Raw genomic sequence first — 20,816 nt, 5'->3', positions numbered from 1 at the left:
TATTTGACCCAGTGTTCCTTAGTGCAGGCTTATGATACAGAATGCTGAATAAGCAAGAGGAAAAGCAAGCTGCGAAGATTTTTTAATATCAGTTTGTTGGGTTTTTTTTTGTTGTCAGCATGAACGTTTTGCTCTGAAAATTATAATTTTAGGGTAGTTAGGATAAGAGTTAATAAATGGTAGTAGTGTTCCAACTGTTACTCACGAAGACACATGATAATATTCTGAATTTGTTTTGTATTGAGAACAATATTATAATTCATCTATAGTTCTCATTTTCTTTTCTAAAGTGCTGTTACCAAAACAAGTTATTTATAAACCAAATGAGCAGAATTCCATGTGTGGGTGTTTTTGTTTTTGTTTTCACTACCAAAAATGTACTTTTTTGTGGCCTTTCTATAAATGTGCAGTGGTTCTTCAGACCATCTGGAATGGATATAAAATTTCTTTATGCACTTTTGCTATGAAATAATTCTGAATAACTCTTGATTTTTTAACTTAAAGTGAATAAATTGTCATTAAATCTCCTTTCTAAAGTAGAGCATGCTATCTGTTAAAACTGAAGTGTACCATTACCATTTTCTGTGATGTTTTCCAAGTATGCCCTCCATCCATGATAGAAGGGGAAGCCCAGGTTTAGGGACTGGCAGTTGTGTAACAGCGTGAGTCCAGTAATTAGAGGGAAAGACTTCTAAACAGATTGAGAGAAAAATTGTAAGATACACTTGAGAGTAGAACAGGCTTTGTTACACTCTCTTTCAGAGTTGCTCAAGTGATTGATTGTATGTATGTAGTCTCAAAAGAAAAGTGTCCTTTACTCATGCAGAAAATCTTTCCATTACAAAGTGCTGTTTTGTTTTGAGTACTTCAGAAGATTTAAAGGAATTACAGATAATTTTTTTTCAATGGGTGTTTTATGCTGGTTTATGTGTGGTTATTTTCACTAGTTTAAATAGTCATTTGCATTAATGTGATCATACCCTTTCACTTGGGGCTCAAAAGAGTGCTCATCTGCATGTCCTTCTTATAAAAAAGGTGATTATTTTTTTTATTTTTCTTAGCCATCACAGTTAAATTGAAAGTCAGAAGTTAATAAATTGATGTGTTCAGAGAAATAGTAGAGGAGGTAATGGTGAGTGGATTGAGCTTCTGATAAATACTCAAAAAATTCCTAGAACCTGTAAAACAGGGACAGAAAACCTTACTTATTCTTGCTATCAGAAGATACTTTGAAAGCAACGGGAGATAAAAAAGGGGGAGATGGAAGCCTGTGTCCTTTAACTGGGTTAACTTACGAAGGGGGTACCTTAGTTCAGCAGTTTGAAAACCTGTATCTGGTAGCAGATAACGTAGGATGACTCAGACATACCAGCTGGCAGATTTTGGAGGACTGATGTTGTCTGGGAGGGAAACAGTGACAAACGGCGGAGTGGTGACTTGTGGTACAGGGGGTCTGTGCTGTGACTGCCCTTGGCCTCAGTCCGTGTGCTTGCAGTCAGGAAAAGGCACTTGTCCTGGGAAATTGTGAAAGTTTTAGGAGGAGAAAATCTGAAATAAACAGCATAAAAAGAGGGAGTAACATGTAGATTATGAAGTGGTATAGTTTTTTAACAAAAACACAGGATAAAGGTGTTGCCTTTTTACTGTAATGAGTATATACGAGACTAACAATTTCTGATATCTAAAATGGCCTAGTGAAAATTCTCAGGGTATTGTTTTTTATAAATTAATTATGAACTCTTGTACAAACAGATCAAGAAATGATCTGATCCTACATGGTTGTTCTTTGGACTAAATACAGCATATACTGTGTATGTACATGGCTGATTGAATGTAAGCTTTGTTTAAGAATGTAGAACTGTCATACTCGATGGACATGTTTGTTTCTAAGGCTGTAGGTGAAATTCTGCTGTTACTTCTAGAGTGTTATATCCCCAGAGTTCACAATTTTGGTAATAAAATGCAGATTTTATTATTTTTACCTGTTCAGCTTCTGACAAAGTAGAATCTTAAGTGAATTTTTTGCTATCTTCAGCTCATAGCAGCATTACCACACAGACTTTCTTGAATTTTGTAAATAATTTTAAACAGTCTCTACTGTTTAAAATATATTAAAAAAATAGTTTTATTATTACTGTTAACAGAGTCCTTAGTGCTTTTTTGTCAATAAGGCTGCACCTGTTATTTTACTTGGAGTTTAACAAAATAATATCGTTTTTATTTACTTTAATATTCTCTTGCAGAAATAAATGTGTAAGCAATAACTGGGTTTCTTTTGTAGGTGTATATTAATTAAGCATAATTTCTTTCAAGCTTGCTAATTAGAGTGAGATAATACAGCTAACTTCAAGTTTTACTTGTATTTTAACAGTGAAAGCAAGTTGAATACATTGGTGCAGAAACTTCATGACTTCTTGGCTCAGTCATCAGAAGAATCTGAGGACGCCAACTCTCCTCCAGCATTATCCAAACCCAAAACTATAGGTGAAAAGACATTCTATGTTTTTATTTTCAGTGTGTATATGGTTCTAAAGTCAAGTAACTTTGTGGTGGGATTTCACTATGTTGGACTTCACTAGGGCAATTATGCAAAGTTCTAATGTGATTTAAGTGGTGATATCTTAATAAATATACAGTAGGCTTTTGATACAATTTTTCTTTCAGTTCTGAATCTTTTCTAAATGTGGAAAACTAGTCTTACTGGTAATTTACTTTCTATGAAACATGACACGGAAAACATGCATATATTTGCTGTGCTATGGCTTTATTGTTCGGTGTTACTGTTTCTTCCTGCTGAAGTAAAGCTTTTGCAGTTCTTGTAGTTACAGATGTTCTGGAGAGGGTGCTGTCATAATTATTTGAAAACAGTTTCTGTATGTAGTCTGGAAATGTTTGAAAACAAAATCATTCTGGAAAACACTAGTCGTACATTAGGTCAAATGTTAAACCCTTTGTTTTGATTGCAGTCATAAAAAGCTGAATTATTTCATAACAGTATAAATAAAATTTGTTTTCAAATTTAAGTAGGTTAAATCTGTTAAATTAACCTGTTAGGTTAAATTGAGAGTGTGTTGGCTGTGTTAGTGTATTTTTCGAACTCACGTTGTCCTAAGTAATAAACTTATGTAGGTTTCTGGTGTGCAATTACTCTCTTTTAATGTTTTGTCTTGCAACAGTGCTGCCACGTGGTGCTAATCTCCTTATGTCAGCATCAAACCGAACTGTTAACATAGGAAGAAATTATTCATATGATACTTCAGCAGAATAATAAACTAAACTGTGATGTAGATGCATCTCAAAGTGAAATTTTACTGAGGAGCATACTGAGAAAAAGAAATTTTTCCATTTATCCTCTGTAGTTACAAAGTAGAATTTGACTCCTTGACTTAAAATACAGATTCACTTTGAAATAGGGGTACACTTACTCATTAGTAGCAGGCTTGTTTCAGTGTTGATTATGACATCTCAGATTTTATTTCTTAAAGACCTTAATTAAAGTTGAAAAGTTAAGAATTAAACATTTAAGTATTAGGAAATGCCAGAACTAACTGCAAATTTACTTCCCCTCCCAACTTCCTGTGCGTAATGATAGTGTCTTTAGCAGCTCTTTCCCCCCCCGCCCCCAGTCCACAGAATGCTTGTTCAGTGTGGAAGTGATAGATATGGTTTGGACCAAATCAGCCTTATGTAGTAATGGACCCTGTGTAGTTTCAGCATTTGGAAGATATGTGAACTACTAGGTAGACTGTTGTGAGGAGGGATGTGATGATGAAGATGGTGAATTGTGGCTCAGGAGAGTCAGAACATGTTTGTGTCACACACAGGTCAATTAAAATATGAAGCAGTTGCTCATTGAGCACTTCTGTCTTGTGCACTGCTATGAAGCTGAACTGTACCCTAATGCCTGTGTGCTAGGAATGATAAGTAAAGTGAAATTGCTCCACTAACTTTAATTCTCGCTCTTCTTAGTCTTTGAGAACTGGATTTTACAGCCTTAATAATATTTCTTTATCTTGTGCATTCAAATGGGATGTCTACCTCCTCTACATCGCATGGGTACCAGCAGGAGAATCACTTGAGAGCTTAGGAGAGACTGACTTCCTGCTCTTGGTTGAAGTGACCAGCCCCTGCCCGAGAGCAGCAGTCACAGGGGAAGTCCTGCGTTCTTGTAGCCCTGAGGTGGATGGAGGATGGGCAGCTGGGTCAGCACAAGAAGCTGTGAGGGGGTGCATCGTGCTTGGTCATGCTGTGGGGATGGCTCATGTACCACCCGGTCACATGTAGAAACTAATGATGGAGCATGTTCAGCAGTTACTTTGGGGGTAGCACAGATGCAGTCTGAATACAGCATTTGCAGATTGTGGCTGCCCAAATGAAAGAAATCTCTGCTGAACAAGTGTAAACTGGTATTTTCCATGGATTTATCACTTGGGTAAAAGGTGGGCAGCATCTAGTTTCCAGAAGAAATATCACCCTTCTTCCAAATACCAGGTTCTTTAGTCAAAACGGGAATACCTGTAATATTCCAGAGAAGAAATTTTAGGTACTTAAAAGAGCAAAAAAATTTGTTTCAGTTTTTTATTCCCTCCTTCTATGTTAGCTTCACATGCAGAAAGGCTGGATAATTTTGGCTGAAATTTACCCAGACAATTCAGCCTAGGTCAAATACCCAAAATAAATTTTCTAATCAAAGTAATTTAATTTTTTCAGTGTAAAAGAAAATTGATTGTTTTCTCCCAAAACTGAAGTTTAAGGATAAGTAAGTTTTGCAATGCTAGCATTTTTATGTTAAAATCACAAATGGTCATGATCTGTATCCTGTAATTATACTACCATTTTGCTTGCTGTTTGTCAGTAGTGCATCTATTAAAATACTGCTATTGCTAAGCCTTTTGAGCAACTTCATACACATGTCATTGAATTATTGAACTCGAAACTTTCCTTCCGTTACCTGGAATGGTGGATGGAACAGGTATTAATAGGTTGCATATCTTTAGGTTTTACATGCTACAGTTCCCAAGATTGAGAAGTGGGAATTCTCTGTCATACCCTAAATGAAATGGGATTTTTGTCTGTGATTCCATGGTCTCAGATGTAATACTGTGTTTTTAATGTCAAGATGTGTAACAGAAAATGAAGAACAACTTAGAGATTTAAAAAATGCACTAACTATATTGTTTCTGCCTATGCAGTTGCACTTTGATTTTTCCAGTATTTTTTCACCAGTGGAAAGGCAGCCTATCAGTGACTTAAAGTAATTTCTAAATGATTTCTGTAAGATTTAGGCCATGCAGTGGACTGTGTTTTGTTGTGCAACAGTTAGTCTCTGAAGGTCATGCAGTCATCTGTATTCACACTAGCGAAACATAAACAATGCTATGATGTACAGTGTGAAGAACTTGAAATTAATTTCTTGCAATTCAGTGGATTCTTTTAATTTCTCTCTGTAGGTAAAAGCAGAGAACCTAAAAGTAGTCCAGCTTCAATGGAGAACAATAGAGAAGAGGTAGGAATAAAAATTATTTTGAACTTGTTGCATTATTAGGGCAGAATGGCTAGTGTAGGAAATGCTGAGTTCACTTTGTTGCTTTTACAGTAAATACTTCAAGAATATTGTCACAGCCATGCAGTAGATGTCATCATATTTGCTGAATAGAAACATTTGTAAAATATTTAAAAATAAAATCTAAATTTTAAATTTTGAATTCTACTCGCTTTGATTTAGGCATATGCAAGCAATTCTGTGTCCATTGTTCCCCTCCCCTTCTTTATTTTTAAATTACTGAAATACATTAATTTACTTGGACAACTTAATTGTCTTTCTGATGCACAGTAATTCCTGGGGAAAAAAGTCTCTTAACACAGTTAAGAGAGTTAGGGTTTATTTACTTACCTGAGGTATACAATTGCATTTTTGTTAAGAAATGCACAGTGGTGTTAGTTGATTCAGTTTGAGTATATTGCAAAGTGAGTTTTACTTTTTTAAAAAAATTGGTTAATATTCTTTTATCCTTGTTCTGTTCTTCGGCTTATGTGTAAACAGGCCCTTATTTTTGGTTTAAAATAATTGATCTCTACTTCATATTTACACTTACACCCTGTTACTCAGATAACATTAGGTACTTAGCATGTTTGCCTAAAAGGACAACTTTCTTTTTTAAAAAAAAGAAAAAAGATGGAGGTACAGGACCTTTATTAAACATGAGCAGATTTCTTCTATGTGATGTGGTACAGAGGTTAAATGACATTTTTCACGTAGTATGTCTTACTAACATGTACTCTTGTGTTGGAAACATTCTGGTTGACAATATGTTAATATGTAGAAAAAGCACAAGTGTCACTGTCCTGCCTGTTTGTCTTTATTGCAGTAAATTCAGGTATTTATTCTATAATGTCCAAACCTAGTAACGATATGCATGCACAAACCTCCGAAAAATCAGTTTTCCTGTAAAGACAGTTAGCCCTTTCTGGCATATGAGACAGATAACAAGTGTCTGCATTCTGCTGGCACTTCTTTGGTGTATACTAGTGATAGTTCCCTGATGCCAGCCTTCAGGAGCCCTCTGTATCTGTCAGAAAATATGATGGTTTCTTCACATAGTGTGAAAAACATTCATAGACCTGCATAAGTTACTGCAGTACTAAGTGCTGTGAAGAGTCCCAGTGAATTGTAAAAAAAAAAAAAAAAAAGTGAAAGTGCACGAAAGTAGTGACACAGGTGGGTGTTCATGAGTTAGGCCATTCTTCCACGTGCTAATCGTTATATGGGTAGTGTTGGAAGGGACCTTAAAATCCTGTAGTTCCAGCCCCCTGCCGTGGGCAGGAACACAATCATAATCGTTTAACTTAACATTGCAGTGAAGATACCCAGAGCAGGAGACCCCAGAACTGTTAGTGAGTAGGGCTAACCAGTGATCATGAGCCATTCTGAGGCCCTTCTCCAGAATGCTGAGAGAACTTTCAGCAGGTCATGCTTGTTGAGAATTGCAAGGAGAGAATTGCCTTAATTTCATGAAGTCAGTGCTTGAGATGCATGCAGTGTTTCTCTCTGAACATCTCAACCTGTAACAGTGTGCTCTCAGTTGCTTTGTGCATAGGGAGGTTGGTGAGCATTAGTGACTTAGTTTGGTGACACCTGTTTTTAAAAGAATGATGACTTCTTGCAATCTTACTACTGATCTGAAACTCCATAGATTTAGTTTAAGTGAACTGGCATGACTGTTGATGTTGTGTGCTACTTTTTATTAATGCTTTTTTTCTTTTTTTTTTTTTTGAAAGAGTGCTGGTCACTTCTGAGATGTGTTCTAGTTAATGTAAGAAACTTTTTGTTGACACGTCACTTGGTTGCAAATGTGCTGACTTCTTAATTTTTCCTTGTTTTTAGAGTAGTAGTTCTTCAGAAAGAATGAAATCCACAGGATCATCACGTTCAAAAAGGTTGGTTTGGAAAACAAACTATTTTTTGGCATGTAAAACTACAGAAAAGTCCATGCACTGTGCACCTGTGTATACTGTTACAGTATACACCACAATAAATCCGTCAAGTTCGCAGAGTGATGGTAAAACAAATGCCTTATAGTGAACTTAAATTCAAACCATCTTTCAGTTCAAAGGTTAACAGCATAAAGCTTGACTTTTATTAACAAAGACAACAAGATTATGCTGTATAAACACCTTTGTCCTGGAGACACAGTTGTTCCTTCACTCTTGCTATTTCTCCATGAATAATTCTTCCAAAAATGTAAATTGGGTCATACAGAAAAAAGACTTTGTGTACTTTTACCGCTGGGAAACTGTAGAATCAGAATGTGCTATTAAGTTGTCCTGTGCAGAAACTGCCATTTGCTGTATCTCTGCCTAATCCTTTTTTGTTCTTTGATTGATGAAAGTATGGAGTTAACTGTTTACCGACCAGTTTGAACCTACAGGAGACAAATTATTTGTGACCTAAGTAATGGCAGACTTAATCTAGTAAAACTCCTTATCTTTTGCTCTCAGCTGATGCTCATTGAAGTTATGTGCTTTGTGATGTTTTTTTTAAATCCTATTATACTGTATAGATAGGTGAGCTTTTCTAAATGCAGACTTTCAACAGCTGCCTTACTACTGCTCTTTAAAGGTGTGTATCTCTCTTCACTCTCCTTTTTATCTGAATTTATTTTATCATGGCCACTGGAATGAAATTGTCCCTTTTCTATTTGTCTTGATTCTATATTGGCAATTGTGGGTTTATATTTGGCTTTAATTTCTCCCGTATCACTAAAGGTATTTTCATTCATACATTTATCATACTGTGCCTGTTCACATAATACCTTCAGACTACTGAAAATTATGCTCAAGATTCTTCTTTTTTCTTTTTTTATCTCCCTGTCCTGACATAGTAAGCTTACTTATTTTAATGGATTCAATTCCAAATTACATTTGTGTGAAATTCTGGCAACTGGTCCTTTTATTCAACAGCCAGCTTTTTCATTTCTTTCTGAATTTCCTTTATTTCATTGCAAGCATCTTTTCTGCCAAGCTGCTTTTTGTCATTTGCTAATATCTGTGTGTTCTCTTTGCGCTGCCTGTTAAACTTGGAAAAATGTATAAAATTTCTGAGCAGACATTCACTTGTGTTTCATTTAGGCTTTATTCCTAGAAGTGTGACTTTCCTGCATACCTTCTTAAAAATGCATCAAACCTTGATTTTACAAAAAAAATAATACAGTGAGCCTATGAAACAAGAATACTTGATTATTATATCTTTTTATTTAACATAGGAAGGGAGCCCGTTTCTAATAAGAAAACTAGCTTAGATGTGTTTGTTGTAATAACTCAGAGCATCCCACCTCATAAAACTCTTAAATGAATTTAAAAAGAACATCGGTTTCCTCAGTCAGTACAGTGTTTTTTGCTTGCAAAGCACCAGGCTTAGCTGTATTGCAGTATGTAATATGTGTCATGGTATTTTTTTTTCTATGCAGGAAACCTACAGTTGTAACAAAATATGTCGGATCAGATGATGAACAAATCGTAGATGAAACTGTAAATGAAGATATTTCAAATGAAAACTCAGAAAACGATGTTGATATGCAAAGTTTGCCTAAAGGTAGTTCATGTCTGTCGTTGTTTCATGTCTTTCTGAATTGAGCAAATTAGCCAAGATTATGATGCAGCATAAATAATTAATTGGAATGCACATGTATTAGTAAAATGCCTGTCTTAGGTCCTGTTGGCTTTTATATCTAGACATACATGCTAGTGCTTCCCCCCCCCCGCCACACCCCCCCTGCATTTAGAAGAGGAAACCAAGCACCTTTCATTTTGAACCCAGCATAATTTAATCTGTGGGTACACCAGGATGTGCTGGTGACTTTAATTTCAGATGCCTACTGACATGTGTATAAAACCCAACATGAAACAGGAAATAATTTATTTCTGTTCTTTTGCAGAAGTCTCAAACTCTGTCTTTTGCAAGTCTTACTTATTTTACTGTTCTGTCTTTGAGGTTATTAACAATTAGATCAACAAAAGCAAAACTAAATCTGGCGAGTAATGTCATTATTGGATCTATTTTTAAGCACATTTTCGAGGGAATATATGTACATTGCAGCTAGGTACTATTTCTCCCATGAAATTATAGGTACTTTTGGATAACGCCTTTTAAAACAGTGAATACTATAAGCCTACACCCTGCTCTTCTTAACTGTAGTGTGAGTTCAGTTAATCTCTCCCATCTTTTACCTCTGAAAGTTACAGGAAAAATTGGAGGGACCACTACTGTTCACTGCATTAGAATAAGTGTTTACAGCAGTCACTTCAATAATTCTTTCAGAATGTTAGATTGTTTCCAGTGTCCTCATAGCAAAAGTGTTAAAACTGAGCTCTTCAGTAGGAAAGATGTTTTTTCATTCACATAATTTTGATTAGTACTCTGTTCAAATAAAAAAGTAAATTTCTGAATCCTGTTGAAGGCAAAACAGATTTTATTCTATCACTTTTTCATTAGATGAGGGAAACTGGGTAGAAGGGGGGAAAGAGAGAGAAAGGGGGAGTTACTCTCCCTTTTTTTATAGCTTTTGATAGATATAAGTGATCTAACCCAAGTCTTTTATTTGTAGCATTGCACTGCAAATTCCTGTACTACACACACCCAGCAGTATGACAGTCCTGTTCTGCACATACCGCATCAGAGCAGAGAGAGCAGAGTTTTCTCCTCATAGCCCATTGAGTTTTTGGCTTTTGTCCTACAACTGCAAAACAGATGTAGTTTGAAATGTGTGGTGGCTTTTTTTTGTGTGTGTGTGTCTTTTTTTTCCTGTGAACATCTGTGCATTCAAAAGTTTGTGGAGTTTTAGTCAACAGACTGCACTTTTTTTAAGGTACTATGTTGGCTTTTACTTAAACAGGACTTTTGCACTTCATTTGGATGTGTAATGGTTTCCAATTTCTAAATAAAATTATTCTAGGTACAGTGGTTGTACAGCCTGAGCCAGTGCTGAATGAAGACAAAGATGATTTTAAAGGGCCTGAATTTAGAAGCAGAAATACCGTTAAAATGAAACCTGAAGCTCCCAAAAAGCGTGGAGGTAAATACAATTTAAAACATTTATTAAAACGTGTTTAAATTGTTGCTTATGACCACATTTGGTACATCTAAAAATCGTTCATTTTTCTAATAAATTATCCTAAAAATACCTCCACTCTTCTGGCTTTTTGTTCACTAAAGATTTTAGCTGGCTGAAATTAGCCTCCATTGCTGCCCCTGCAATGCAGCAGTGAAAGCTAAGATTAGTTCTCATTAAACTTCTTATTTTCAGTAGCTATAGGATGCATCATTAGGTACTCCATATGGACCTTCTCGCTTTGTGTTCAAAACAGTTTCTTGGTTGCAATCAGGTGTTACAGGCATTCCTTTTTTAAGGAATAATGTTGGAACACTATTGATATGGGAACATTCACTGACTCACCAAGAAAGCAACCATCTTTAAGCAGGAACGTGTATAGGCGTATTACGAACCAGTGAGCTAACAAGAAACCTAAAACCTCTTAACAATCCAAAGACTTTTTTGTTTTGTTTTTAAATTGTGGGAAATTCCCTACCAGTGGGCCCTTCTAAGGATTATCTTTGAAAAGCTGCTCTGCTGGCTGGTTTTCTATAGCTGCTGCTAAAACTGAGGAGAAGTTAGGTAGATGATAGTGATAACAGAAATTAATTTCTCTGGGGTTTTTTTCCCCTCAAAAATTAAAGGAGAGGGAGGGTTATGTATAAACTAGCCAGTAACAAGGCAGGTATTTTTGTTAATACTACTAGCAGTAGCTTAGTTCATACACCTACAGTAGTACCCAGGATTTTCATACAGCTCTTCTACATGCTGTTAATTTTACCCATTGTTATGATTTGAGATACTTGCTCTCTTTTAAAGTCTTACTATAATTTAATAAGTGCTATTTCTCTATCTGTAGCTGAAGAGAAGTGAAATGTGACTCTGTGGAAATGTGCTTGTGCATACATATGGGCTCATGCATGATTTCAATCACATTTTCAGCATCAACGTTTTCTCTAAATTACTAATCTTTGAAAGTCAGTTCCATTCTATTAATGCAGGATGTCTTGTTCAGCATATAGGAATGCTTTTTCCATTTGTGTTTATAACAGTTTTACAAGAGGTTGAACAGAAATCTCTAGGGGTGCAGTGTTAAAAAGATAGGACTCCTCTGCTTGAGCTTTGTGGCCTGTGTCTGCGTCACCAGGATAATTCATGTGACCTGCCCTTCCAGCTGTTTTTCTTTCATGCCTCGAGAATTTGCAGGCCTGCCTTTGTGTGTCTGGGCTGCTTACACATGTACTGGTGTCTGATGTAAGATAGCAGTTTTGGAAGGAACATCAAGAGTTTGTTTAAGGCATACCTTTATCCAGGGCAAGGTCAGCTTTGTTTGTGTCACTACTGATAATCTTTGACATGATTTTAGAGCTATCCAGTACATGTGCTAAGCTCCTGTCAACTTTTGGGGAAATGGAATAGGTACTGCCTGCTCCTGTGTTGTCCTCACTTCCAGACCAGGAAAGAGCCAGGTGAGGAACATCACTGCAGTCTGCTGTGAGCAGCTGCATTAGGAATGTGTCAAAGCAGTTGTATTTTGTGGCATGCGCAGAAGAGGTAGTGCAGATCTGTTTATGCTACACTTGGATGCAGCAAGTCTTGTTACATGAGATGGCACTGACCTTTCCCTTGCTACTAGAATTAGGTGCCTAGCCTGTGCAGGTACAATGTTAAGCATTACCGATTTAAGCAGGTAAGCGTGTACTCCAAGCTATGTGAGATCCTGAATTCTGTGCACACTGCAAGTAAATAAATAATAACAATAAAACAAAAAATGCCAGTCTGTGTTGTTCTTTGCAGAGTGCATCTTCACATTTTTGTTCGGAATTGTGTGTCCTGTTTCTGTTAGAAATAGTGGTAGTAATAGAACTCTGCCTTTTTAGCTGTTTCTAGATGCTGTTATCCAAGACTGTAAGAGGCATTGTGTCAGTCCTTATTTCTCAAATTTTCTGACTGCAGAATGGTTATGGTTGTATTTTTGCTAATAAACTCATAGTTAGGAATGTTTTTTAAGTACTTTCTCAGTATTAATGAATTAATAGTAGTTTCATTTCTCTGGATCATCATCATTTGTAGTAGTAACACAGTTTACAAAGGTTTGCCTCCTAAACTATCCTCTTTTTTTCCTGGTGTCAACTTGCAGATTTTGGGAAGGAGGCAGCAGTGCTTCCCCTTAAAGTTGTAGAGAAGGGAGAAGCGGCTCGGGGCTTGACAGTGAATAGCTTGTTCTCCCTCAGCTGGCTGTCAGCCCCTGTGATTCTTGCATCCATTTAAGGACTGTGATGTTTGACAAAGCCTGGGTAGGCTTCTGTGCAGCTCGGTATAATAGAATGTGCTATTCTTTTCCAAGTAGTACGATAGGACGGGTGTGTTTATTCAAGATTTACCAGCAGTGTTTGAAACAGGCGTTAGGGCTGGTTTTGAGGTCATAAGAGGTGCTTTGCCCACAATCATGCATGCGTTGAAACTGAGAATAACAAATTTTGTATCTGGAATTGCAGACCTGCTATTTTCACTGAATGGTAAAGGCTGGATTAGTTGGTTTTACCAGCCTGTGAGCTATTTGAGGTCGTCCTTCAGTAGCAGATTGCTAGTAGCTTGTATTGTGTATTGAGAACGTTCATTCAGTTCCTTAACATTGTGGTGGTTGGTGCCTGATTCTAATTCTGTGGTAGTGATTTTTTTTTTTTTTTAAAAAGTATATTAGTCTGTACTCTGACTGTAACTATTAAGTTAACCATTTGAGTTAATTTCCCTATACTACTAATTCAACATGACAGCAAAGGACAAGTCACTGTTAAGTGATCCCATATCAAACCTTGATCTGCTTGATCCCAAGTTTAAGTTTTTGAAAGTATATGAACTGAGAGTGTAAGCTTTCACAAATGATTTTGCTTTTTCTTGAAAGCATCACTGCCATTGAAAACAAAACAGTCTTACAGTATTAGTCAGCTTAACAGCCTGGGATATAGTGAGGCTCCTAACCCCAAGTTCACCAGCTTCCAAAGTGAATTGGGGGATTGACATTAAAGATGGGCTTTCTTGACTGAATGTAGACAGCAGCGGAGTGGCACACTTAACTGTGGGAGCAATTGGCAAGATGTATTACAGCAAAATTGTTGTTTAAAAACCAAAAGAAAACCCAAAAACCACCATCAAAAAGGGAATGAAAAGTGAGATAAGATTTTTTTTTCAGGCAGTATTATAGGGATTTCATGCATCTTCTGTAACAGTTTCCCATCTTTTCGAGAAACTAAAACTGTATGTGAAAGAAATGCCATAATACAAACGTGAATTAAATTATATTTTATGAACAAAGATTAAATGAGGAAGGTTATACACAATATCAGAGCTGCTTTGAAAGAGTTTTGATGATTGGGTTTTTAAAATTGTTTTTAAACAATTTTTATTTAAGACACGTTCTCATGAGCTGGCCAGTTAATCCAAATTAAGTCTCTCAAAGGAAAAAAGTGGTATCTTGGCCCCAAGTGGAGTACAGAAATCATAGGAAAATTCTGTCAGTCTTCAAATGGCAAGTGGTTACAGAAAGATTTCTGTGATGCTGAGTGGTAAAGAAATAAAGGCATATGAAAAACCTAGCAGGCCAAAATATTGTAAGAGAATGAAATAGGTATATACAGATTCAATTAATGTGTGGTTTATAATCCTCTCTATAGAGGAAGGACTACATGGAATTGTAAGCTGTACAGCTTGTGGGCAACAGGTGAACCATTTTCAAAAGGATTCAATCTATAGACATCCTACACTGAAAGTTCTTATTTGTAAGGTACGTGGTAAGCAGTTCTACAGTTTGTACTGTTTGTTTTTGTTTGAAATGTCACATTAATTGATTTGTGTGGGAGTAGTTCTTGTTGATTAGCCAATAAACTTTCCAGTCATTAACTGTTGCAATTAATGAAACTAAAAGCAGAAAACAAAAAGGCAAATACAACTTACAGATTTGTGTTCCTGTTTTCTTTTACCCCAGTTAAACTCATTGTGATTTCTCTGTAATTAATTTTTACAGTTTTAAGGCTGTAATTTTAGTGATTTTTTTATGTTAAATGATGTGTCTGAAGTTTCTGCTTACTCATAATATATTACAACAGCAGATGCAATTCTGAATCTTCTGGTAAAGCATTGTAGGTAAAACAACATCAGAATAAAAAGCAGAAAAGGAGCTTCAAGGCCATTTCATTTTTACTTGTATACTGTTCCTGGATCGTTTTAATTTATGGCAGCCTCTGTAATGATGGCCTGGTCCATAACCCAAAACCAGCACCTGGGTCTTCAGCTACGTGGTTTCATGTTGGCTTCAGTTAGGCCACGAGTTGCCCACAATGGGAAGAGGTGGGGGGAAGGAAACATCCCTATGTCCTGTTGTGGGGACTTCTTTTAATTTTCAAAGAGATACAAAGATTTCTCTGGCATATCTCCACATTTGTAGGGATTCTGTATTTACAGAAGTATCTCTAAAGAGAGAGATAGAGATGGATCTCTGTTACAATTCACATTTAGCATTCCACTTTTCCCCTTCTGCTTGTCTTCTAATTCCCAATTAATGTTACATATTAAGCTGACATACTATCTCAGGTATGCCCATCTAGTCTAATGTTCTGGCTCATTTCTTCTATTCATTTTGGGCTTGTTTCTTTTGTAAAATATGCTTTAGAAAAATCAGCTTACAAGATGACTCTTTGCAGCCTTCACTGGAGTCCTAACCCTTGTTCCTAGATTTGAAAATCTTTAACGTGTAGCTGCACATGTTCTTGGGATGCATTGAAGTTTTCTGGTTCATTAGCAGCTCTTGACTGTGAGCTCTGCTAGATAATTATATGATGTGTTGTTTCCCCATAAATTTTCTGTATCTTTGCTTAATTGAACATGATTTTATGTTATGTAAGACAGAGGAATGGAAGTCCCTGATCTGCATACTCCATGTCTGCCATTACTTTCTGTGCCTAGTTCTTCCCTTATTTTTTTCCTGCTTAGGTGAACAGTGCCAGACTTGAGAAGCTGTTTTCCTTTGACTATGAATGTTCTGTCGAGTGTCTAAACATCAGCTTTTACTGGGTTTTTTGTTGTTTGTTGTTTAGTTAGTTGAATAGGTGTGTAACTGTTCCAGATAAAGGGGCATCATAATTTTAAATTCAGGTGCTGAAGCCTCTTCTTGATTCTGAATTTACTGGGTAAAAGGATAGAATTTAGCCAATAGCTTGTATTGATCCCTGTTCAAAGCAGAGTTGCAAGTCTGGGAGAACCTTTACCAGCAACTGGAAAAAATCTCACACCTTCAAAATTTGGTTTAAAGAATTGAGCAACTGAAGCCACTATTACTACTAGCTGAGTTGTATTTTTTTTTCTTACCAATTTTTCAATGAAAATGCTTAGTTTGCACCTGGAAATTAAAGCCTTGGATGTTAACATCAGGATAAATACTGAAGACCTTTTTATTAAAAGCCTTATGGGATCGATTGCTAACAGAAGAAGCATACAGCTGAAAATTGTTATTTATGTAGGGTTAATTGTGTCAGGGAAGATGTGCTATTGATTTACCTAGGAAACGGAAAAAAACATAGTTTTGAAGAGAAACATTCAGATGATGTTCTAAAATATGCAAATATGCAGCCATCAAACAAAAGCCTATTTAATTTTCAAATAAACCTTGAGCCATCTAAATAAGAATTCATTGTTTACGACCTGTTTTATCTATGGAAGATGTTTTTTAGATTGAAACAGATTTATAAGAGTTAGAATGCTGAAGATCTTCTGATGCTTTTAATGGCTTGCTTCTAATACATGCTGAAATCATATGAATTGCTAAATTCCAGTTGAGATTTAATAAAAAATTCCTTGTCTTATTTCTTTCTTTACAGACTTGCTACAAGTATTACATGAGCGATGACATCAGCTGTGATTCAGATGGAATGGATGAACAGTGTAGGTAAGTGTACAAAACCCAAAGTAACACCCACAGCAGTTATGCTTTGTTTTGGGTTGTTGGGTTTTTTTTCTTGCAATAATGAAATAACTGACAGATAAAGACCAGTACAATTGTTTTGCACCAAGAAATGCTCAGCTCCAGGGTTTTTTTTGAATACTATTTATTAATTTAGTAATCAACAGGAAAACTTTTTATAAAGAAATCTAAAGCAAACACTTGTAAGACATTTTTTAACTAAATGGCATGCCACCTTACAAATACTTTAAAGCTGGGAATAGAATCTGGCATTTTAAATGTTGAGCCACAGAAACTTGGTTTCCCAGAGGCATCTTCTGCATTTGAAATACTGAAGTACTACTCTGTCTTTATGGCAAATACCTGAATGTGTAATCTAGTCAAAGTTGTGTGATCTGTGGTGCCTACAAGCTTACTTGTTAGCTACTTCTCAGGTCTTCATCAAAGACTGTGCAGTTTAGACGTAGATCAAAAAACATGTGGGATTTTTTTTTTTATTATGTGCCTGCAGTAGTAGTATACCAGTTAAGGCTCAAAAGTTTTGAAGCTAATTTGTTTCGCTGTGGAATAAATTACTTCCGCCCCCCACCCCTCCCTTCAAATACTGAGAAGTATGGAAAACACATTTTTTTCTCTTACTTAAAACTGGTGCTGAAACTGTTTGGATACTACTTACCATTTCAGCGTTGTGAATTGTTAATCTAATACCTTACCTTTCTTAATTTCCAATTCTCAACTGAGTGCTTTTCAGTCATGCTTTTAATAATGTTTTCACTTAATGGATATCCATTGGTGGGCTGAATTTTTTACATGCAGATTCCTCATCAAATAGTGAAAAATAAGTGAACTTGTCAAATTTGTCACTTTGTTGATACGGAGGTAACACTCATATTTTTTCTTTCTCATTTCAGGTGGTGTGCTGAAGGTGGAAATTTGATTTGCTGTGACTTTTGCCATAACGCCTTCTGTAAAAAGTGCATTTTGCGCAACCTGGGTCGAAAGGAGCTATCGACTATATTGGATGAAAATAACCAGTGGCACTGCTATATTTGCCATCCAGAGCCTTTGTTGGACTTGGTCACTGCATGCGACAGTGTCTTTGAAAATTTAGAACAGTTACTGCAACAAAACAAAAAAAAGATCAGAGTTGAAAGTGAAAAAAGTAAAATATATGACAATACAGTCAAGTTTTCTCCAAAGAGAAGTAGTTCAAATTGTAATGGTGAAGAAAAAAACCTAGATGATTCATATTCAGGTTCAATAACATATTCTTATAAAGCACTAATGGTGCCAAAGGACTTGTTGAAGAAGACAAAAAAGCTGATTGAAACTACAACAAATCTGAACTCTCGTTTTGTAAACTTTCTGAAAAATGCTGCAGAAAATATGGAAATAAGCCCAACTGTGCAGTTTTGTCAGCTAAAAGCTTTTAAATCTGTGTTGAGTGACATGAAAAAAGCTCATCTGGCACTAGAAGAAGGTCTGAACCTGGAGATTCAAGCTTTCAATGTTAAATTCAAAGATAAAAATACCACAGAGAAAAAACCTGATGCTATATCAGAAAAAAATGAGGTGAAAAAAGATGAAGGAAAACATGTGGCATTAAAAGAGGATGACACTGTGAAGACACAGAAAAGAGTTGTATCAGGACAACCTGGCAGTGAGCCCATGGATCAAAGTGTTCCAACAGTGGAACAAACAGTTAACAAGCGTACCTCTGGTGAAGATAAAAGGTCTGGCAGAAGTGAAGAACCTCAGTATGAACCTAATAGCACAGAGGCTTTAGACATGGATATAGTGTCCATTCCCTCATCTGTTCCTGAAGATATTTTTGAGACCCTGGAATCTGCTATGGAGGTTCAGGTTACATCAGATGAGCAAGACAACGGAAATACAGGAACAGATCATGACATGACTCTAAATTCAAGTATGAAATCAAATGCTCCTGTGAAAGATACTGAAGGTGGTACTAAGTTAAAATCATCAGCTAAAGGAACAAAAGAATTGGTCGTAAAATTGACTCCTGTTTCCCTCTCAGAGTCTCCAGTTAAAGCTGAAGATCAAGACAGCAGACTAGAAAAGAGGAATAAGGATGTTGATGTCATACCTAAAGCAGAAAACTGTGATTCTGTAAAACAGAATCATAATGCTGGCAGTGAACCTTCCACAGAGAATGAAACTGTCTCACTGGTAGAGGAATCTGATCTCAGAAGATCACCACGTGTGAAGACTACACCTCTGAGGCGCCAAACAGACATCAGTCCTTTAACATCAAATTCAGAGGAAGATAGCAATGACACATGTAACGAAAAGCGTAAAAGAAAATCATCAAAACAACCAAGGAGGAAAAATGACAAAAATTCTTCGGACAATACTGTTGATGGTCCTAGTCCTAATGAACTTTCTAAATCAAAAAAGCCGTATGTATTAGATAATAGCTCAGATTCTGATGAGATGCCAGCTGTTCTTAAAGAAGTAGCTATGATGAGTCACAATTCTTCAGAAATTGATAGCAATAGTGAAGCACCAGCAAAGGATCAGAAGACTTCAAAGGATCAACCAGTGAAGGATGAAAATGGAAAACGAAAACGAAAAAGTTCCAGTTCGGGTTCGGATTTAGATGCTAAAAGAGGCAAATTGGCTAAAAATTCCACTGCTGCTAAAAAGAAACGACAAAACTATTCAGATTCTTCGAACTATGATTCTGAGTTGGAAAAAGAAATAAAAATTTTGAGTAAAATTGAGTCTGCAAAAAAAGCTAAGAAAAAATACTCTCGAAAAGAAGATAGTTATGATTCCTCTGAAGAAGAGCAGAGGAAAAAAGTAAGTAGTAAGAGAAAGGTAAATTTGAAGAAACAGAAAGAGAAATCTTCTGAAGATGATGATGCTGAAAAGTCTTCCCGAGACAAGGAGATTAATCATTCTCCTAAAGATAAAAAAACTGGTAAGGCGTCAGCTGCTAAGGAAAAGCTAAACAAAGACTTAAAAGAAAAAACTGTAAAGGGAAACCCTGATGAGTCTTCTGATGTTGAGAAATCTTCACTGGAGAAAGAGGAGAGTAGTCCTAAAAGTGTAAAGCTAACTGAAGTTAAGAAGAGCAAGGATTTGAAAAAGAGAAAGTCACAGGAAGATTCTTCCTCAGAGAGTACTGAGAAATCTGCAAAAAAAGAACAAAATTTTGATTCTTCAAAAGACAGATTCAAGAATAAAAAAGGCTTAGAAAGCAAAGTGAAGAAATCCGAAGAACTGAAAAAGAAAAGTTGCAAGAAAGAGCAAGATGATTCCTGTTCTGATGTTGAAAAGTCATCTCCAGAGAAAGGAAGTTGCAATTCTTCTGAAAATGACAGAACTAAAAATGAACCAGTGTTCAAAGAAAAGAAAAGGCATAATTTGAGAGAGAGGGTACCTAAAAGAGTACAGCTTGATTTATCCTCTGATGCTGAGAAATCTCCCCTAAAAGAAGAGAGTTCTTCTGAAGATGCTGTACGGAGTAAAAAAAAACCCGAAACTAAAGAAAAGAAAAAAAAAAGTCACAAAAAGAAAATTTCCAAGAAAGAACAGAATGAGTCCTCTTCTGATGATGAGTCTTACGAAGGCAGTAAGAAAAAGATTAAAAGAGGATCAATGAAAGAAAGTAAGAAGACTAACTCAAAAAAGAAAGTGTCAGCAAAGGTGGTGGTTACTTCTTCTTCCTCATCTGATAAGGAAGAAGATGCTGAACAGAATTCATCAGGTGATGGAAGCAGTGACGAGCAGAAAATTGTGCCAGTGACTGAAACCTTAATACTATCTGCTGCTACAGGATTTTGTCAGTCATCAGGTGTGCAACAGATGTTCATCTACCTGTATTAATAATACACTAATGGAGCAAGCTTGTAAGATTTGGGTGACATTGAATAACCTAGAAGCGAAAATATTAGTATGTAGGTAATTATGCATTTAAACCTTTGCAGCCGGTTAAGTTTTGGAAGTTAAGATACTGATTTGGAAGCAGCCCTTTCAGTTTGTGCAGGTTGTCACTTGTGGATGAAAGGATGTCACTGTAGGTGGAGAGGCTCGGGAAGCTCTAGTCTGTGATTGCTGCAGGTATTTCCTTGCAGTGCAGCTTTCCAAAGTCTATTTCTCTCTTTGGCTGCTCGGGTGCGATAGAGCAGAAGCTGGCCTTAAGCAGTAGGTATCTAGTGAATTCCGTTGTCAGCTCCTGGTTATGCACTAGAGATCACTTGGAAGACTACGGCACTCTAGCATAGATCTTAAAAATCAAGCAGATG

General features: G+C 36.3%; 1 protein-coding gene across 4 annotated transcripts in view; it reads left to right on the top strand.

Annotated features, from left to right (window-relative positions):
- ATRX (ATRX chromatin remodeler) overlaps positions 1-20,816 on the top strand; it is an 86,470-nt gene that overhangs the window by 8,946 nt on the left and 56,708 nt on the right. Inside the window, exons 2-9 of one of the 4 annotated variants that reach the window (XM_040614638.1) lie at positions 2,372-2,484; positions 5,451-5,506; positions 7,385-7,437; positions 8,967-9,091; positions 10,452-10,571; positions 14,264-14,373; positions 16,463-16,530; positions 17,457-20,365. In XM_040614638.1, coding sequence (XP_040470572.1) covers positions 2,372-2,484; positions 5,451-5,506; positions 7,385-7,437; positions 8,967-9,091; positions 10,452-10,571; positions 14,264-14,373; positions 16,463-16,530; positions 17,457-20,365 — 3,554 coding nt within the window. Of the gene's footprint in view, positions 1-2,371; positions 2,485-5,450; positions 5,507-7,384; positions 7,438-8,966; positions 9,092-10,451; positions 10,572-14,263; positions 14,374-16,462; positions 16,531-17,456; positions 20,366-20,816 lie in introns of those variants that run through there. The other 3 variants (XM_040614639.1, XM_040614640.1, XM_040614641.1) reach the window with 3 other exon arrangements.

This window comes from Falco naumanni, chromosome 14 (assembly GCF_017639655.2).
Source record: "Falco naumanni isolate bFalNau1 chromosome 14, bFalNau1.pat, whole genome shotgun sequence".
NCBI classification, from domain to species: Eukaryota; Metazoa; Chordata; class Aves; order Falconiformes; family Falconidae; genus Falco; species Falco naumanni.
Note: the sequence above shows the minus strand (reverse complement) of the source record. Positions and strands in the feature narration are given on the sequence as shown.